The sequence below is a fragment of the Petaurus breviceps genome, unplaced genomic scaffold, assembly GCF_028583685.1.
Source record: "Petaurus breviceps papuanus isolate PSGF00001 unplaced genomic scaffold, PetGlider_PUasm1.0 90792, whole genome shotgun sequence".
Classification (NCBI taxonomy): Eukaryota; Metazoa; Chordata; class Mammalia; order Diprotodontia; family Petauridae; genus Petaurus; species Petaurus breviceps.
The window spans coordinates 7,882,605-7,901,597 of NW_027187347.1; the positions used below are offsets into that span (position 1 = coordinate 7,882,605).

The following is an 18,993-nucleotide window of genomic DNA, read 5'->3' on the forward strand; positions in this document are numbered from 1 at the left end:
TTGGGACTTACTCATTGGAAGAGTGTTTTTGATTTGACCAGATACTACTCTGGGTAGCTGTTAAGGACTCCCCCTCCCCTGCTGTCCCTTTGAAAAACCCAGATGTTGGTGCTTCTCTCTCTGGTAACTACGTAAGTATTGCCTTGGTCAGACAGTTGGGTTTGTCTGTTGTTCTGTGCTAATTTCTCAGACAGTTAGAAGCCCTGTCTATTGGTTTTTATTTCTCTGCTTGTTATTTTCTCTTTTTTCTTTGTTTGGATTTTCTCTGAAGTTCAGGGTGCTGATTCTTCCCCTGAACTAATGAATGTAATTTAAAAAATTCTTGACCCCTTAAAGAACTATCTTTCCTAGTAAAGCAGATCTAAGAACCTGTGCTAGCAGCCATCCTGGGTGTGCCAATGTGTTTGCTGCTATAGTGCCTGAGGCTAGATTCAAATTCAGGTCTTTCTTACTTCAGATTCAGTGACCTATGCATGGTGCCAGCTAGCTGAAGGATCAGTAAGCTTCAGGGCCTTACTGTCACCTAGTACAAAATCTAACCACAAAAAAAAGACTGGGGTTTCCCCTTCAGTGATGAAAATACATTCCATTCTCAAGCCTGTGTGAAGGGAGTCTAGGAGGATTCCTTGCCAAGATGGGGTCCCTCCTAAATGAGTCAACCCCTACTTTTCCTGAAGGAGAAGTTTAAGGAGGTATAGTGAAGATGGAATAGGGTCCCAAACTGAATTCCAAAAGCAGGTTTAGGGGGTCAGAACAGCTGGAATTTGGAAGAAGTAATGCTTAGAATAGGGGCAAGATTGGGAGGATTGCTTATTGGTTTTGTTTGCTTGTTTTTACCTTTTTAAGAAATTATTATTATTATTTTGCTTTTTTAGAGGGGGGATGGGAGGGCAATTGGGGGTAAGTGACTTGCCCAAGGTCACATGGCTAGTAACTGTTAAGTGTCTGAGGCTGGATTTGAACTCAGGTCCTCCTGACTCCAGGGCCATTGCTCTATTCACTGTGCCACCTAGCCACACCAAGAAATCATTTTTGTAGGGGAGTGGGGAAGACAAAGAAATTGAGGAAATCACCTGTCTCTCCCAACCGAGTCCTGACCATTTCATTACTCCTCATGTTCTAAAGCTGGTGGTTAAATATTAAGGCCTGAATAGGTTTGCATTTTACAGCAAATGATATCTGACAAGACTTCTAGGTGCCATGTACATCTGGCATCTGGATTTGTCTAGCATGAGTTAAGTAACCTCCCCACTGTCACACAGTTCATTGAACTAATGACCAAGACCAGAACCCAGATATGACTCCAAGTCCATTGCTCATTCCAGTGATTTCCCCCTTCACTCTCATTTAATTCTGCCTCAGAATTTTTCTTTCCACATCAAATCTTGGCAGTATTTCAAGGAATTAAAGTGAACAAGCTATTCAGACTTCTTCATTTTTATTTCTCCTAGACTCACAAACCTGAAAGGAAATTTGAGAAGTCAAATCTGGTCCAACCTCTTCATTCAGGGAAGGTTAGAACCTAAATCATTCGAGACAAAGTATTGTCTGCATTATTTTTTAAGGATCTCCTGCGATGGAGAGTCCATGATTTGTTTTACCAATAACTCACATATACAAGGATTGCTACACATGTTTTTAATAAAGCACCATACACATCTAACTGATTTTGTTATATACATTACTGTCTTTCAAACAAGAAAGAAATAAACCCCTAAGCCCCAAACCTGGTTAACTTGATATAAATAGCAAAACAAAGGAAGTGGTCCAATGAGAATATGTTTGATTATGGGGGTGTATTTATTCCCCAGGGGTCTCAGGGATTAATTCTAGATGAAATTGGTCTTAGTTTTCTTCTTGCATATTGTTTGTACTCTGGTATTTCTACATCTGCTCTTTCATCACCCTCCTTATGACAACAAAGAACATCTGCAGTGGCTTCCCTGACTGTCCCTAGGTTAGAGTGATGGTTGTGCTCCTGCCATGGCTTTTTGTTATGGAAATTCCCACTTTTTCCTAAAGAGGCAGAATTTGTTAGTCTTTATAAAATGAAATGGTTCTCTTCCACCTTAAAAATTTGTTCAGTAATGGAAACAGGGCTAAAAAGTCTGAATTATATACATTTGATTCCATAGAAAGTCTTATTCTCATTTTTTTTTTTAGTGTTCAGAAAAAATTATGAAACTGAATTTTTTCATCTGCCATTAGGGGCCTGTTCTAATGCCTCAGATGACCTTGAGTTTTTGAAGTCTGTGTCATTAGAATGCAAGTTGGAAAGGCTTTAAATAGGATTTAAAAATCAACTGTCTCCTGAGGGCCAGCCTAAAAGCTCCTGTGGCAAGAGGTGGTATGATCTTTGTAGCTGATTTGTATTGCCTATACTCAAGAAATGAAACCTAAGAAATGAGCCCTTTGTTTCCTAGGAATATAAAGCCAAAATAAAATATCCTTCCCCCTTTTACTTTCTACTTTAGAGACAAAATATGTGTAATGGGAAACCTTTGAGTCAGAGGTAAACACCTGAGATGAACCTTTGGAAAAGTAAAACTTCTGAGCAAAGAGGAAGGAACCCCAGAAATCATCTAACACACTTCCTCATTTACAGAGGGGAAAACTGAGGCCTAGTGAGTTTCTTCCATTTTATTTTTAAACTACAACATTGCTCAAATATTCATAGGAATATGACAGTACAGAGTAGCCAGTATAGGTAGGGAATGTGGTCTTGGACCTAGATGTGAGTCAACTTTTAAGGGTTAACTTTTTAAAATGGAAGCAAATAACTCCAGAAAATAAATTTAAACTTGACATTCTTTTTCAAAATGAAGGTAATAGGAATACTTAAAAAGCCAGGAATAGTGTCAGTATATGACTGATTTTTTTTTTTAATGAGCAAAGAACTCTTGAAATTAGCGGCAGTATACCCAATGGGAATGTGTTCTGAAAGGAAACATAGAAGTGATTTCAGTCATGGTAGGGACATATAAATTCAAGGGATTTGCTGACACATATAGATGAATAATAACCGTCAGGGGAAAAACCTCTAGGTTGAAGCATTGATTTATAGGGTGTGAGGCAAAAAGCTTAATGCTTGGTTCACCTAGAGTATGAGGAAGGGCAGGATATGATAGCTACCTAAAATATGTGAATTATGTATATACTAAGGCTAAGGAAGAGCTGTCTAAAATGATTCCCAGTGAGTCATGAGTAAGAGTGAATGTGAGTAAATATAAGGATTAGGTGTACATATGTTCTGGGAGGGAAGAGATAGGAATGCCAGATGAGAGATCTGAGCACTAGATAGTAGGATGGATTTTTCAAGGCAATTTTATTCTGAGTCATTTGCCTCATTTGGACTAAATGTTACACATTGTGTTTTTTGATGAATTCGTTTCGATGGATAAGATCTTATTAAGAAGAACATGCATTTCTTTATACTCCTTGGAAAAACACTTCAGTTAGTTGATGGATCATTATGAAAGCTGGTGACAGCTCCTCTCCATTTTGTCTTTATTCCTCATGAATCAGGAAAAAAAAATACTCAGAATTACTTACAAATTTGTGCCCCCAGGGTAGAGTCTCTCTTCTCTTTACCTTTGGGGATCTGAGATTTGCTTGCTGAATAGGAGGTGTACAAAGGAAGTCATGTCTTCTGTGACTGGTTGTTTATGAGTGTGTCCTGATGATTTCTGGCATTGTGGATAGGGAGTTAGACTTGAAGTCAGGAAGACCTGGGTTCAAATCCTGCCTCAGACACCCCAGCTATGTGAACTCGGGCAAGTCGTGTTGTGGTTGTGGTTTGTCCTTTGTTATTGAAGACATCAGTGACATCAGGGAGATGATGACATGACTTGCAGTTGACTTTGATTTGAGTTATGTGGGGCAAGGTCACCAGCCTCACTTTCTCCTCCAGAGCCATCTGGATCCAGTGGCCAGATATCAATCAGGATGACTGGAGATGATCCTGTGGGCAATTCACGTAACCCCTGTGAGAATTATATTTGAGCCTTTAAGGTCCCTTGCAGCTCAAAATACATGAAACATTTGATTTTTTTTTCCTAGTAGGAACAGTCATATCTAAAACAAACATTTTTTTTTTTGAACTGTGGGATTGTGGAAGAGATACAAAGTAAGGGTTTTCTGGTTTTCTTCCAAGTCATATCTGACTCTTTGTGACCCCATTTGGGGGTTTTCTTTGCAAAGATGTCAGAGTTGCTTGCCATTTCCTTCTCCAGCTCATTGAGGCAAACAGGGTTAAGTTACTTTCCCAGGGTCACACAGCTAGTAAGTATCTGAGACCAGATTTGGGCTTATGAAGATGAGTCCTCCTGAGTCCAAGCCTACTGCTCTATCCACTGTGGCACCCAACTGCCTGTAAAACACTTTTTTTTAAAGCCAATTCAATATGCAAGGTGGAGCAGAGAGGAAAAGTCATCTGTATTCACTGTCAGCCTTCTTATTCCCTGTACCAGGATGCATACACAAGAGACAATATAATTAGTTAACCATGTCACAAATTTGATCTAAAACTAATATCCTATCTATAACAGACATTTTATCCTGAATTAATAATTCTGCTTAAGTTAGTATTTAGAAGGGCTTTAGATGGTTAATTTATATAGTTCATATTTCTTAAAATATGAGGGATGAGAGATCAGGGCAGATTAAAAAGGATACAGTGAAAAAATGCCTCTCTGGTCTAGGAGTTAGAGGGCTACATCTGAAATCAAGAAGACCTGAGTTCAAATCCTGCTTCTGACAAATTTTCTATATGACCATGGGCAAGAAGCAGAACCTCAGTTTCCTCACCTGTAAAATCCAGGTAATAATGATGAGTGTGTTGAAGACGTTAGTTATTATTATTATTAATATCACTGTTAGGAGAATGTGAGGACTTGGGTACTAGTTCTTCTTCTAAAAGGATGGTTCTGAGGCTTAAACAAGATCATGTATATCCTTATGGACTGATTGTACTTAAAGGCATCTTTGCCTCATGAACTAGAAGGCTTGGCTAATGAATGCTAAGTACTTAATTTCTTTTTGGGAGCCCCACATTTCTTTAAGGATCTTCTGATTTTATTTTATTTCTTTTTAAGCTAGTCTTCCTACTAAGAGATTAATTGGAATTTTCATTTAGAATGCCATATATGTTATTGGGGTACATTGGGAAAATTTTCAGTGCCTTGTATGTTAGAGTAATCCATTGAAATTGTTTGTACAGATCTCCATTTGGAATGCCCTCTGTGTTATAGGGAAATGGAAGAATTTTCATCCAGAACATCTTAGTAGCTAACCTGAAGGTTAGATTGTGACTGTCTGTCCAAATTGGAAGCCCTATTAGGATCAGACATTCCCTCTGATACGGGGAGCCTGATTTTCTTTTTCCCTTTTCTATATTGTCTTTGATTGAAACAAGGTTTTGAAGACACTAAGAAAACTGGTAGTCTTCTAAGAATGTTGTAAAATGATGTTAGTTTGTTGATTCTATAACCATGTATTTAGAGGTGTGTCATCTCTGGACCTACCAACTTATACAAGGCCTGGGCCCTCATGGATTAATTTCTTGATTGTTTTAAAATTGTTCTATGTGGACTTTGCCAAGGTACTGGGGAAGAAAAAGAACAAATTAATAAAGCACTATCAAAAATTGGAAGTCTGGACAAATATCCCCAAAGTACCTTAGCTGATTTGCTGGGAAGAGCAAATATTTAACTAGGGGGAGACTGGAGGGACAGGTTTTGGTACCTAAGCAGCTGAATTCTCACCCAATTTAGTTGATGTTATCATAGAGAATTAAGGAGTAGATAACAGAGGGAACAAAGTGTTAATGTGCTAAACTAGTGCAAAACTTGTCTCCACTCCACATGAAGTGTGAAAACATTTCTCTAATTGAATTGGAAGGAGAACTTGGCATTGACTGGCCATGGCCCCAGGGACCTGTTAGCCTTGGAAGCAGTCAAGAAACAGTTGAGGTAGGGAGGAGCTTTCTGGAAGCTGTAATTCTCCAAGAGAGTCATGGATAGAAAAGAGGTAAGAAGGAATTCTCTGTTATTTCACTTATCCTTCTTCCTCTCCTCTACCATGACCCACGTTATTCAGCAGTAGAGCTGCTTGTCCAGTAGCAGACAGGTCATCCAGCATGCAGCAGACATATACAAACACAGGTCAAACAAAAAAAAAAAGAGGACAGGAACCTTTGAAGATCAAGACCTCTGGCAGCAGAGAAGACAACTGACTGGATTCTAGAGAGAGCTAGCCCTGGCAGTCTAGAGAAGAGCTGTGGAGTAGAGTAGCCCTAGGCAACTGACCTGAATAAACTGCCTTGTAGAGATACTGCTTGGTTCTCTGACTCCAAATCCAGCCTTCTTTCCTTACCACCAGCCTGCCTCTTATGACCCTAGAGCTAGCAGGAATAGTAAATAGAAAGGAGTAGACATGAAGACAGGAAGAATGGAGGTAAAATCCTGTACACTTACTGGCTGTGCAGCCCGGGACAAGCCACCTAACTAAATTGTCTCAACAAAGTTTTCCTCATCTGTGTGATGGGTCATAGATGTGAAATGCTTTCCAAATCTTAAAGTACTATCTATAAAAATGCTAACTACTATTAATATTGTCATTATTGTATCAACCTCTAAGTTTCCTCAAGTCGTAGTATGTTTGGTTCTTTCGATCTATCCTAGCATAACTTGGTTTCAGATACCTTCACTCTCCCAGCACCTTTATTCAGGGTTTACTCCAAGCTGTCTCTGAAGATGGATATGCTGTGGAGGGATTAAGAACAAAGTATATATTAATATGCAGTTTTCCACTCCTTTCATTCTCTCAGATAATTGAGAGCTCACTTTTATGTGCATGGAGAGTAGGTATTCAATCCACAGGTGGCAGCTAGATGGCTCAATGGATAAAGTGCCTGGCCTGGAGTCAGAAAGACTCATCTTCCTGAGTTCAAATCCAGCCTCAGACACCTACTATCTGGGTGACCCTGCAAGTCGCTTAATCCTGTCTGCCTCAGTTTCCTCATTTATAAGATGAACTGGAGAAGGAAATGGCAAACCAAACCAGCATCTTTATCAAGAAAACCCCAAACAGGATCAGGAAGCTCTTCACCTAGAAAAGTCTTTGCCAAATGTTAGGTTTTTAAAGTAGGAGTTTAAAAAGGAAAAGTCATTGGTCCTGATCTGTATTCGGGGTGAGGAGAAGGGGGGGAGTTATACATTATCAAAAAGTCATGTATAGAATGGAAGAGCCCTTAGACATAGCATCACTGGATCATAGGTTTAGAAGGAACCTCTATTCCAAGGAACAACTATTTAGAACTAGAGAGGACCTTTGATATCATCTAATTCAACCTCTTCATTTTACATTTTGCAAACGTGGAAACTGAATCCTGGAGAGGTTGAAGTGACTTGGCCAGTTCACACAGATAGTAAGTGGCAGAGCTGGGATTCCATCCCAGGTTCTCCAATTCCAGATTCAGAAGTCTTTCCATTACGCCACTCTGCTTTCCAGGTCAACCTATAGTCTGACTCCATTTTACTGTAGTCCATATGGTGTCTGGTGACTTTCCAAGCTAATAAGTGGCAATGCTGACCCAGGTCACAAATTATTAGTACATCATCAATAAGAAATATTTATTAAGCTTCTCCTATGGGTAGAGAATTCTATGATCTGTATATAAGCCAATCTTTTTTTAGGCAGACACCTTGTGTTTTCCAGACATGCCGCAACATGTGAAATATCACACTGATGTCAATCTATTAGGTCCTGAGCTTCCTTTATATCTGGTCTTTGCTGACTCAGATTTTTCTTTTTCCATCTCCTTGGTTCTGTTTTGTGTTCTGTATTCTTTCTGGGATGACTCCCTTGGAACAGTACAGAATTGAAGGAATTATTAAACCTCAGGGGCTTGCTGAGACTTTATGTGAAGAGGAGGAATGAAAAGTCTGTGCACAAAGCCTAACCCATGCTAAACTATCCCCAAGCATAAAACATCCAGATTCCAAAATGTGGTCCTCATATCAACGTGTCCTATACTAAGGGGACAGACAGCCAAGAAAGATATTTCGATGGCAACTTTTTCAATCAATTGATGGAGCAATAGCAAGAAAGGTAGATGAATAGCGAGGAATGTGTAATAATAATTACTCATTACTCCTCATATTTATGGAGATCTTTAATCTACCAAGAGTCCTACTCTTAGGCTTCCTGATGATGTGGGTGTAAGCCTGGATCCTTAAAGTCTGTACCAACTGGACATAAACCTGCCAAACTGGAAAGGATTCAAGGATGGGCTGACTGCCACTCTAATTACAGCCCTTATCACCTCACCCTTGGATTATTTCTGTAGCCTAATTGTGGTTCCCCCACCTCTTCCTCTTCTAATCCAGCTGCATACTGCCATTAGATCTACTTTAGAATGTTGCATAGATAATTTTATGATCTAGTCAATGCAAGTAATATGTCCATTGGTAGGTAGATAGTTTGGAAGGTGGATAGAGCAAGACTTTTTTTCTTTTATGATTCTATGATCTCATCAATGCAGATAATATGTCTACTACTAGCTAGCTAGATAGATAAAACATTCAGCACTTACTCTGTAGTAGGAGCTAAAAGACAGTCCTTTCCCTCAAGGATCTTACTTTCTAACGGGTGAGGACAGCACCTAAAAGGGAACTAAAAAGAAGGACAAGACTGAAAAATTGTCAGAGGGTTATGGGCTGAGTTGGGTTTGGTTCAGATTCTGGTCCATATCCTTAAAGGATCATCCCACACACTTGAGGTTCCTTAAACATTTTGTGGGTATTGTTCTAACTTTTAGGCTATTCATCCCTTATCCTTCATTCACATAATAATGATTGATCCAAATTCATAAACATTTATTAGACAACAGTTATTATATGAAAACACTGTGTTAGGTGCTAGAAATGTAAAGACGAGAAGTGACACTCTTTTCCTTTGAGGAGCTTTCTAGGGAGAAAGATAATCAATTCCAAAACCTTTTAGAATACACCCAGATTTTTGAGACTGTATAATACCAGGGAGATTGTTATAAACAAAGAAAAAAGTGCTTAGGAAATTTTAACTGGGGAGAGAAAGCTTTCTGATAGATGAACTTTGGCCTACCTTTTTCTTTCATAAAAGGCAGTGTGATACAGTGAGTATAGCACTGACTTGGAATCAGAAAGACCCGAATTCAAATCCTGCCTCATACACCTACTGCTTGTGTGATGCTGGACAAGTTGCAACTTATGTGAACCTCAGTCTTCTCATTCATAAAATGTGGAGGTTGGACCCCATGACCTCTAGGGTCCTTTCTTGTTCTAAAATCTGTGATACTACCTCCCAGGGTTGGTTTTGAGAATCAGATGAGATAATGCAATAATCTTTTCCACATCCTGACTTTCCCCATCGCAGTTTCTATATATCCCAGCTCAGCATAAGAAATTGAATGGGAATTCGGGGATAGTTTTGCAGAAGCTGCAGATGACATGTGAAGGCCAACATATAACGCAGAAAAATACATAACCCATATTTTACAACAAGGAACTGTAAATACCCCATAAAAGAAAAAAAAAATCATACTTCTCTGGTATGAAGAAAAGGCCAAAAAATTTTACAAGTATTTTCCAGATTGTGCAGAGGTGGGGGGTAGGAAATAGGACTGTGTCTCTAACCCCACAATGTGGAAGGGATAATGTCCACCTTTAAAAATCTTATATAATTGGAAGTTATTTGTTATCAATTAATTATTATAATTTTTTTAATCTTGTTCAGTGAGATTCAGTTAGACAATATCCTAGGAAAAGTTGCTGCCTCCTATTTTATATTTAATATTCCACTGACTGTTGCACAAGTAGATAAAATAACTACTTTTTTGTAGTTAAATAAAAGTAGCAGGATAAAAGCATATCTTCAGGAGGGCAGCTGAAGAATGCTTGGTACAGCTCTCGAAGCAGACATGTTGACCAAGATGGTATGTTCTTTGTTCTAGCCCTAAACAATTTTGATTTCTTCTGCCACAAGCTTTTTGTTCAATGTAGTTTGGAGATTATGAGTATTTGATATGTTTCCTCATCTGTAAAATTGAGGGGGTTGGGCATGACCCTCTCAATCTTACGACTTTTTTTGACCAGTTCTAATGCTATGATCTAAGGAACATAGAATATGAGGAAGATGGAAAAACAAAAATATTACATTAATGAACAAAAACACCAAAGTTCTTTGCTTCATTAAGGCTTTTTAATCTCTCTCAGCTCATTAAAGTGAAAGGTATTTGGGGGAAAAATAAGTATCTCTACAAATTTAAAATCTTAGTGTTTTAGAGAGGAAAGGGATGTTAGAATCTCTTCCATTTGCTCATTTCTAAGTGAGGATATTTTGAATCAGAGAAGTGAGAAGTCTTGCCCAAGGTCATACAGTTAGTGACAGAGTCTGGCTAAAAACCCAGTTAAGATTAACTCACATCTGGTCCTTGCACACATAGCTTTTTAAAAAGAGATGGATCATAGAAATCTATCTAAACCTCCCTCTAAATTCTGAAAGAAGGAAAATTTATTGAGTATGAATGTTTTTATGGGGCATCTAGGTGGTGCACTGGATGCAGCACCAGGTTTGGAGTGAGGAAGATCTGAGTTCAAATATGGCCTCAGACACTTACTACCTATATGACCCTGGGCAAGTCATAAGTCACTTAACCCTGTTTGCCTCAGTTTCCTCATCTGTAAAATGGGCTAGAGAAGGAAATGGCAAACTTCTCCCATATCTTTACCAAGAAAACCCCAAAGGAGGTCACAAAGAGTCATAAATACCTAGAAATGACTGCAACAACAGTTATCATTTCATATCTAGACCATGGGGTCATGTAGAATTTGACACAACTGAACAAGAGCAAAAACATTTTTATAGCTCTTACTTTTAGACCAAATTTATTTTGATTTTTTGTTTGTTTTTGTTCTTTTGGAGGGGGGAAGTCAGGGCAGTTGGGGTTAAGTGACTTGCCTAAGGTCACACAGCTAGTAAGTATGTCAAGTGTCTGAGGTCAGATTTGAACTCAGGTCCTCCTGCCTTCAGGCCGGTGCTCTATTCCCTGTGCCACCTAGCTGCTCCAAATTTGTATCCAAATTTATGATATATTAGAACTGTTCCTTTTATACCCTTGAAGCATATTTTTATAATGGCATAGGAATTCAGAAGACAGGGAGGACCCAGTGAGAACAATAGTGGTCAGGAAACAGGACTTTAACCAGGACTTGTTAGATGGGATTTGGATAGGTGGAGTCTGGGCATGCCAGAGAGCTCATGAATGTCCCCTGGAAAAGAGCCAAGGAGAAGATTAGTTTTAGGTGATGGTGGATGGAAGGAATTGACTTGGTGCACAGTGGGCTGAGGGTGAGGGGCAGGGTAGGACATTCATAGATCAGGGTGAAGAGAGTTGAGGAGACACTTGGCTTGTATTAATTTTTTTCTTACTGTTCTGGGTTTTCCTTAAAAGGTTCCTCTGTTACACAGACCTCTGTTGGCCCTAACGCACTTCAGCACATTAATTTATTTATTTTTGGAGCAGATCATAAAGGGCTCACGTGACTTGGTTTTCTATGGATATATATGTATATATATATATATGTATATATATAACTGTGTGCGTGTGTGTGTGTGTGTGTGTGTGTATTTCTTTAATCTTTGGGCAGCCCTCCTGCACTATGCATCTGATTCAGACTTGGACAAATTGGCTGTGAATGGAATGATAAGAATAGAGAGCGGTGCATACCAGCAGACCAAACTTCCTGTGCTCAGGCCTTTGAATACTGTGTTTCACAGGCCGAAATAACATTCCTATTAACACTGAGATCGCTTATTCTCCAGTGACTTAAGCAATAGCATTGGCTTCAACAGAAACTATTTTAGGAAGGAGATGTAGGAGGAAATATGTATCCTGGGTTGTTCAGAAGTTCCTTATGCATTTATCAAGATACTAGCACTCACTATATTCTTTTAGATTAAAAATTGGTGGTTTCCAAGTTGTCCAAACTTCCCAATGCTAATTTCTACATGCCATGAACCCTAAAATGTGATTTGAAAAAAAAAAGGCTGTTCTGGATGTCTTTTGTTGTTAAGTCGTTTCAGTTGTGTCTGACTTCATGATTTCATTTGTGATTTTCTTGGCAAAGATACTGGAGTAGTTTGCCTTTTCCTTCTCCTGCTCATTTCACAGATGAGGAAACTGAGGCAAACAGGGTTAAGTGACTTGCCCAGGGTCACACAGACAGCAAGTGTCTGCAGCCAGATTTGAACTCAAGGAGATGAGTCTTCCTGATTCCAAACCCAGCACTATATGCCACCAATAATTGACATTTATATAGCACTTGGCCAAATGCTTCCCTCACATTATCTGAGCTCCACAACAATGCTTCAAGATAGGCACTACAGGTATTATTATTCCTATTTTACAGTGAAGAAAACTAATACTTAAAGAAACTAAGTGACTTGGTAAATATGGAATTCATCTATCATTATACATTTGTCAGAAGCAGAATTTGAATCCTGATCTCCTTGACTCCAAGTCCCCTTTGATCCAATTAACTTGAATTACAGAAAAGAAATTTTGTGGAGAAATGCTAGACTGCAAAACAGGTGCTTTTTTGGGGAGATGGGGGTGTTTTAGGAGGATTTTTCCCCTGATGCAGTTCGATGTGTATCCTTCTATTTCCCCACCATATGCACTTATTCGTACCTGGATTATCAATATAGTACATGTATTCCCACAGTTTATTTTTTCCTAGATGGTTGGAACAACTTTAGCATGACAGTTGATTGTCATCCTGCTGCCCTGCTCCCTCCCTCCGTCCCTCTTCCTTATAAAGCCGAGGTGGATAGGACTTGGCATTAGCTGGAGCCGGGACAGCAGCTGCAGAGATACACAAGCAGTGAAGTTGCTGCACATATTGAGTACAGAAACTTAGGAACAAAGTTATCTGTTTTAAGGATACTTGTCATGGGAACAGACTATGAAGAGAGAGTCGGAGTATTGAAGAAATTCAGGGAGTGAAAGAGTGAAAGGGAGGTGGGCAGTCACAGTGATTTATCTGAATATTCTTTTTGATCCATTAATGTATTTTGTCTTTTAGAGGAGAGGCAGAAAGTCAAACACTCCTTAACTGATTTGCATGTGCAATTATTGCATTTAACTGATTTAATTGGGGCAAAGGTGAGGGTAGGAAACTTTTTCTTTGCTGTTTGCTGCCAACTTAAATATTAATATTGGTGTTAGTCTTTGAATTAGCTGCCAACTGGTATTTGAAAACTAAGCAGACTAGTGTTCGCTTCATTTGTAGTTTGGTTCCTGTGTTATTTTCAATAGGCAGACCTCCAAAGGGTTTTGCTTTGTTTTGTTTTGTTTTGTTTTGTCTGCCCGTCATGCAGAAAAGGTAATGATGGATCCAGGCTGGGAACCCAGAAAAAAAAAACAAAAAAAGTAATAGTACAAGTGGTAGAAGTGGTGATGGTGGTGGTGGTGGTAGTAGTAGCAGTAGTGGTGGTGGTGGTGGTAGTAGTAGTAGTGGTAGTGGTGGTAGTAGTAGTAGTAGTGGTAGTGGTGGTAGTGGTAGTAGTAGTAGTAGTAGTAGTAGTAGTAGTGGTGGTGGTGGTGGTGGTGGTGGTGGTGGTGGTGGTGGTGGTGGTGGTGGTGGTAGTAGTAGTAGTAGAGTCTGGCAAAATGTTTTCCTATTTACATTAGAATTAATACAGGGGGTGAAACTATCAAGGTGAATTTTTTTTCTAAACTAATTCTTCCTTGGCTTATATATAGAACACTACATATTCTCAAGTTTTTCTTGAGGAGTGTAATATCCTCCATTTGTCAAAAATATGCACCATTGTTTTCTTAAAATTAAATCATAATTTTGCCCAGGGAGCCCAGACAAAATGCGTAAAATACAAAGAAAAGTAAGTGAAGGTGACTACCACGTATATTCATTGATTTCTCTAAATAGATTACTCTGTTTCACATGATTGTACATGTATAATTGATATCAGATTGCTTGCTGATTTGGGGAGAGAGGAGAGGAAAGAGCGAGAGAGAAATTTGAAACTCAAAATCTTATAAAAAGTGAATGTTTAAAACTATGTGTATAATTGGGAAAAGGTAAAATACTATTAAGTGGAAATAAAATAAAATAGATTACTCAGTCAGCATTTCCAATAATTTGTTATCTGTTAGATTACTCTGTTTTCTCCATTTTGGCAAGGCTAGACATGGCTTAATTGTCATCCAATGTTTAGAACACCAGAGTTACTTTAATTTCTATTAGTTCACCATGTGGTGATAATGAAGTAATCTTTACTTCAAGGAACAGTATCCTGGAAAGGCCTGAAGCTTTTTTGAAACAAGAATTCGAAGAGAAGTGAACCCAACTTTTGAACTGACATGTTCTCTAGAGCCTTCTTTCACAGGTGACAAACAACACGACTATTTCTGTAGCAATTCAAAGCATAACTTTAAGCCTAAGTGTTATGAAACTGCCTTTCTGAAAGAGCCAGATGTTTCTAGAGCTGGTTGTGAGAGTAGAGAATGAGGGAAAGAGAAGAGAAACCCAAAATAATTAAGATGTACTGATAAAGTCAAGAGAATATTCACTGAATTACTTTGTGTTTAGGCAGTGCAATGAGGTTAACACAAAAGAGTATTAATGATACAACTGAAATGTGAAGAGAAAGGTTGTCTGTAATCTATTTATCTATCTACCTATTGTCTCTGTCTATCATCTATCTTATCATTTATCGATCTTATCTCTATACCTATCCATCTTATCTATCTTCTAGTTATCTCTTATCTATTGATCTTTCATCTATCTAGAATCTATCTTAGTTATCATCTATCCATCTGTTTCACCTACAAATTCATTTTTCTATTTTTTATCTATTTCTGTTTTCTATCTATCTCTTTTACTCTTTGACTAATAAGTGACTAATAAATACTGGAGTAATCATGAAAGCACTGAGTGTCTGTGATGTGGGATTATTATAATTATCTGAAAATTGTTTTGTCCCTGGAAGCCTCACTGATTTGTCCTTTCACTCTCTTTCTACACCAGGAGAGACAGCGCTTGGAGACGATCCTTAGCCTCTGTGCAGAATATACCAAGCCAGACAGTAGCTCGATTGCTATGACCACTGTTGCCGATGTGCAGAAGATTAACAAAGAGCTTGAGAAGTTGCAGCTTTCCGATGAGGAGTCTGTGTTTGAAGAGACCCTGTTACCTCCAGAAACAAGATACAGGTGCCACCGGAAAGCCTCCATTACTGATTCAGAGTTGTCAGGGTTCAGTAGCCTCAGTCAGAATGCTACCAGCTTACCTTCCACAAGGAGTTTCAGAAATGATGAACCCTTCAGTGACCACACCAAGACACCCCCATTACCTTCCTCTCTCTTATTGAAGGCTTCCAGTGAGTCTGCCTATCTAAGTATCGTACCAAAGGTAATACTATTGGAGTAAAAAAAAAGTACACACTGCTCTAGTTACTGCTCATGCACTAACAAAATCTTTTGAGCCTCAACAGTTCTAGTTTTCAAGTCATTTTTAAGTGAAATATAAAGATCCAAGCAACTTTAGCAGGTGTTCTGGTTGACGTAGCAGTAGCATGCTGGGAATTCCTTAAGTGAAGTTGAAGGAAAATCTGATGGGAATTTCTAATGTCATCTATGTTGAGCATATTTCATATGTAGCATTTCTTAACTGAATGCCCTTTTGCCTTGCCAAAAAGTCACAACTCTGTAGAAATTACTTGAATGCAATGTGAGAAGGTGACTCAGGATATAATTCAATCTAACAAGCACCTGTGAGGTATTAGGTACTGTGCTGGATGCTGGAGATACAAAGACAAAAACACAACAGTCCCTGCCTTACAAAAGAAATTCCATTCCACTAGGGGATACAGCATGTACACAGATAAGTAACTCAAAATTATGCAAGATAAATGCAAAGCAACATTGGTGTGAGTGAGAGGAGAGTGCTAAGGGCTTCTTGTATTGTAGGAAGAGATGCTTGAGCTAAGCTAAGCTTGGAGTTCCAAAATGTGGGGGTGAGAAGGGAGAAGGTATTCCATGCATGGACAAACTGTGTATAAAGGCAGAGGAAGGAGATGGAGTACTGTATATGGAGAATAACAATATATGGAGGAAACGAATATGTAATAAGTCTGGAAAGACAGATAGATTAGAGTCTGATCAGGGATGGTTTAAATGTCAAATGAAGGACTTTGTGTTGTATCCTAGGAGCAACAGGGAACCACTGAGGCTTCTTGTGCACAGGAATGACATAGAAAGACATGTACTTTAGGAATATCAAATGAGCATTTATATGGAGAATAGATTACAGAGGCGAGAGTCTGGAGATAGGGTGAACAGTTATGAGGCAGTAGTCCAGAGGAGGAATAGTGAGGGCCTGATTGAGGGGCTTTCTGAGTAGAGGGAAGAGGACATGTATGGCTGTTATGGAAATAAAATTGACAAAGAGGTGGCAACTGATTGGTTATAGAATGCAAGAAAGAATGAAAATTGAAGGTAATTTCTCAGTTTTAACCTAGGCAATTGAAAAAAAATAGTGCTGCTCTCCCTAGAAATATGGAAGCTAGGAGAAGGGGATGGATTTAGGGAAAAAGATAATTTATATGTATATACACACACACACACACACACACACACACACACACACACACACACACACACACACACACACACACACACATACTCTGTTTTGGACATGTTAATCTGAGATACTTGTGTAACATCCAGTGTTGGGGGGAGGGAGCATCGAGATGTTAACCAGACAGTTGGAGATATGAACTGTATCTCAGAAGAAAGATGAGGGTGAAGTATGAAGATTTGGGAGTCAGCTGCAAAAAGACAATAGTAGGGTCCACTGGATGTGTTATCACCAAGATGAATAAGGAACCGAAGTTGCCCCTATTGTCATGACCTGTCACCTATGATGTGGTGCCCTCAGTCTTTCTGCTCCACTGAAATTCTTCATTTGAATTTCACCATGTATCTTTTCATAGTTCTTTGTTAATTGAAAATGTCCAAGATTTATTTCCTGGAATCGAATTACACAACTTTTCTAGTAAGATTTTACATAATGAAAATTTTTGAAGCAATTGTTCTTAGTGAACAGTCAACAAACATCTGCTAAGCCCTGGTTACATGACAGACACCTTTTTGGAAAAAGTCCCTTCAGAAGAGATAGCATGTACATATGTTTATATGTACAAAATAGATACCAGATTACTTGGGGAAAGGTGCTAATATCAGGGGTGGAAGGGAAGAGAAAAGGCTTCCTAAAGAACATGGCACCTCAGCTGAAATGTGAAGGAAACTGACTCCCAACAGGTATGGGTGAGCATAATGGACCACCAATACAAAGGCATGGAGACAGGAGATGGAAGTTAATAAAGGAAGAATAGTAAGAAGTCTAAGTGATTGATTGTAATGTGCCTGAATGGGAGTAATGTGTAATAAGGCTGAAAAAGTAGAGTGGAGACAGGTTGTGAACATTTCTGTGACACACAGGAGATTATATTTCATTATTTACAGCAATAGGAAGTAACTAAAATTTATTGAGTAGGGGAGTGACAAAGTCCTAAACTTTAGGAACATTCTTTTGAGAGACTTAAATTGGAGTGAGGGGAAACTTGAGGCAAGGACAACAATTAAGAGAACTTTTGACTGAGTCCAAATTTTACAGAACAAATCTTTTTATTAAGGGGATTTGTTCTGTGAAGTTTGGATTCAGGCAGAGAGTCACACTTGAGGACCTAGAGGGCCACATGTGGTCTCAAGGTTGCAGGTCCCCCACTCCCGGGCTAGTGGAATAGGCTACATGAGAGAAGCCCCAGTCGACAGGATCTCAAAACTTTTGCCAGCTCTTTTCAGGACTGAGTAACAGCAGAGGAGATGAATGGTGAGAGTAATACAAGTTTAGAATTTAGCAAGGCATGGCTGGTGATAGGACACTGAGTCAAGGGGTTGGAGAGTTGAGGATAATGTAAAGTTGAGTTGGTTAATTAAGGAGTTAAGATTGTGAAGGGAGGAAAGTTCAGAAATGACATCAATGGAGAAGTTTAGGAGATTTAAGGGTGGGTAGATTTAGAAGAAATAAAATAGAAAGGGGAAATAGAATGATAAGTTATAATTAGAAAAAGAAATTTCAGAGATTTTAATCTTGGAAATGAAACATTGGTACAGGATCAAGGGTGCAACCTTGCCTGTGTGTAGCTGAGGTGTAACGTAGGAGCAGGTCATAGAATCTGAATAGATTGAAGAATTTGGACTTTAGGGTGTTTCAGGGAACATCAACATATATGTTAAAATCCTCCACTACTGAGACCAGAGTTAGAATGAAGAGGAAGAGTCAGAGACTGAACTCAAGAAAGGAGAGTGAATGACCTGTGGGCCAGTAGATAAGAGTCACCAGGCTTATCTTAAGAGTTAGACTGGGAACTTCAGAATTTCAAAGGAGAGACTACGCAGTAAAGATAAATGAAGGATTGTCTAGAGTATTTTTACCCTCACCCCTGTGATGTTAATGGGATTTAAGATCTTCCCCACCCATTAATAGACCTCATGTGGAGCCCATTTAGGGAAGCTTGCTTAGGGAGCCTTGCTTGTAGGAAGGCTTTCACACCTTTTGCTAATTTCTAATTAGGCACCAAGTCAAGAGGGCTATGATGCCTTCTGGCTCTGAGAAGTATATATATATATATATATATACTCTGAGTTGGTATTTTGCTTTGGGGGCTCCCTTATGAGAAGAATCTTGTGATTCCCTGGTCAAGATTCTGAGTGGCTGTATGTATGTTCAGAGCTCCCCTGACTGCTCAGATGTAAAGCGTCTTTCAATCCAGGGATGTAGTGTATAGTTGGTTCAGGCAGTCAGAGCCCTATCTGTTGGTCTTTATTTCCCTGCCTGTATTTGCTCTGTATTTTCTCTGTTTGTATTT

At 39.0% G+C, this 18,993-nt stretch overlaps 1 protein-coding gene across 4 annotated transcripts in view; it reads left to right on the forward strand.

Moving 5' to 3' along the window:
* Positions 1-18,993, forward strand: part of PHLDB2 (pleckstrin homology like domain family B member 2) — a 155,581-nt gene that overhangs the window by 39,140 nt on the left and 97,448 nt on the right. For all 4 annotated transcript variants that reach the window (XM_069069826.1, XM_069069827.1, XM_069069825.1 and 1 more), the window contains one exon: positions 15,090-15,473. In XM_069069826.1, the coding sequence (XP_068925927.1) occupies positions 15,090-15,473 (384 nt within the window). The remainder of the gene's footprint in view (positions 1-15,089; positions 15,474-18,993) is intronic.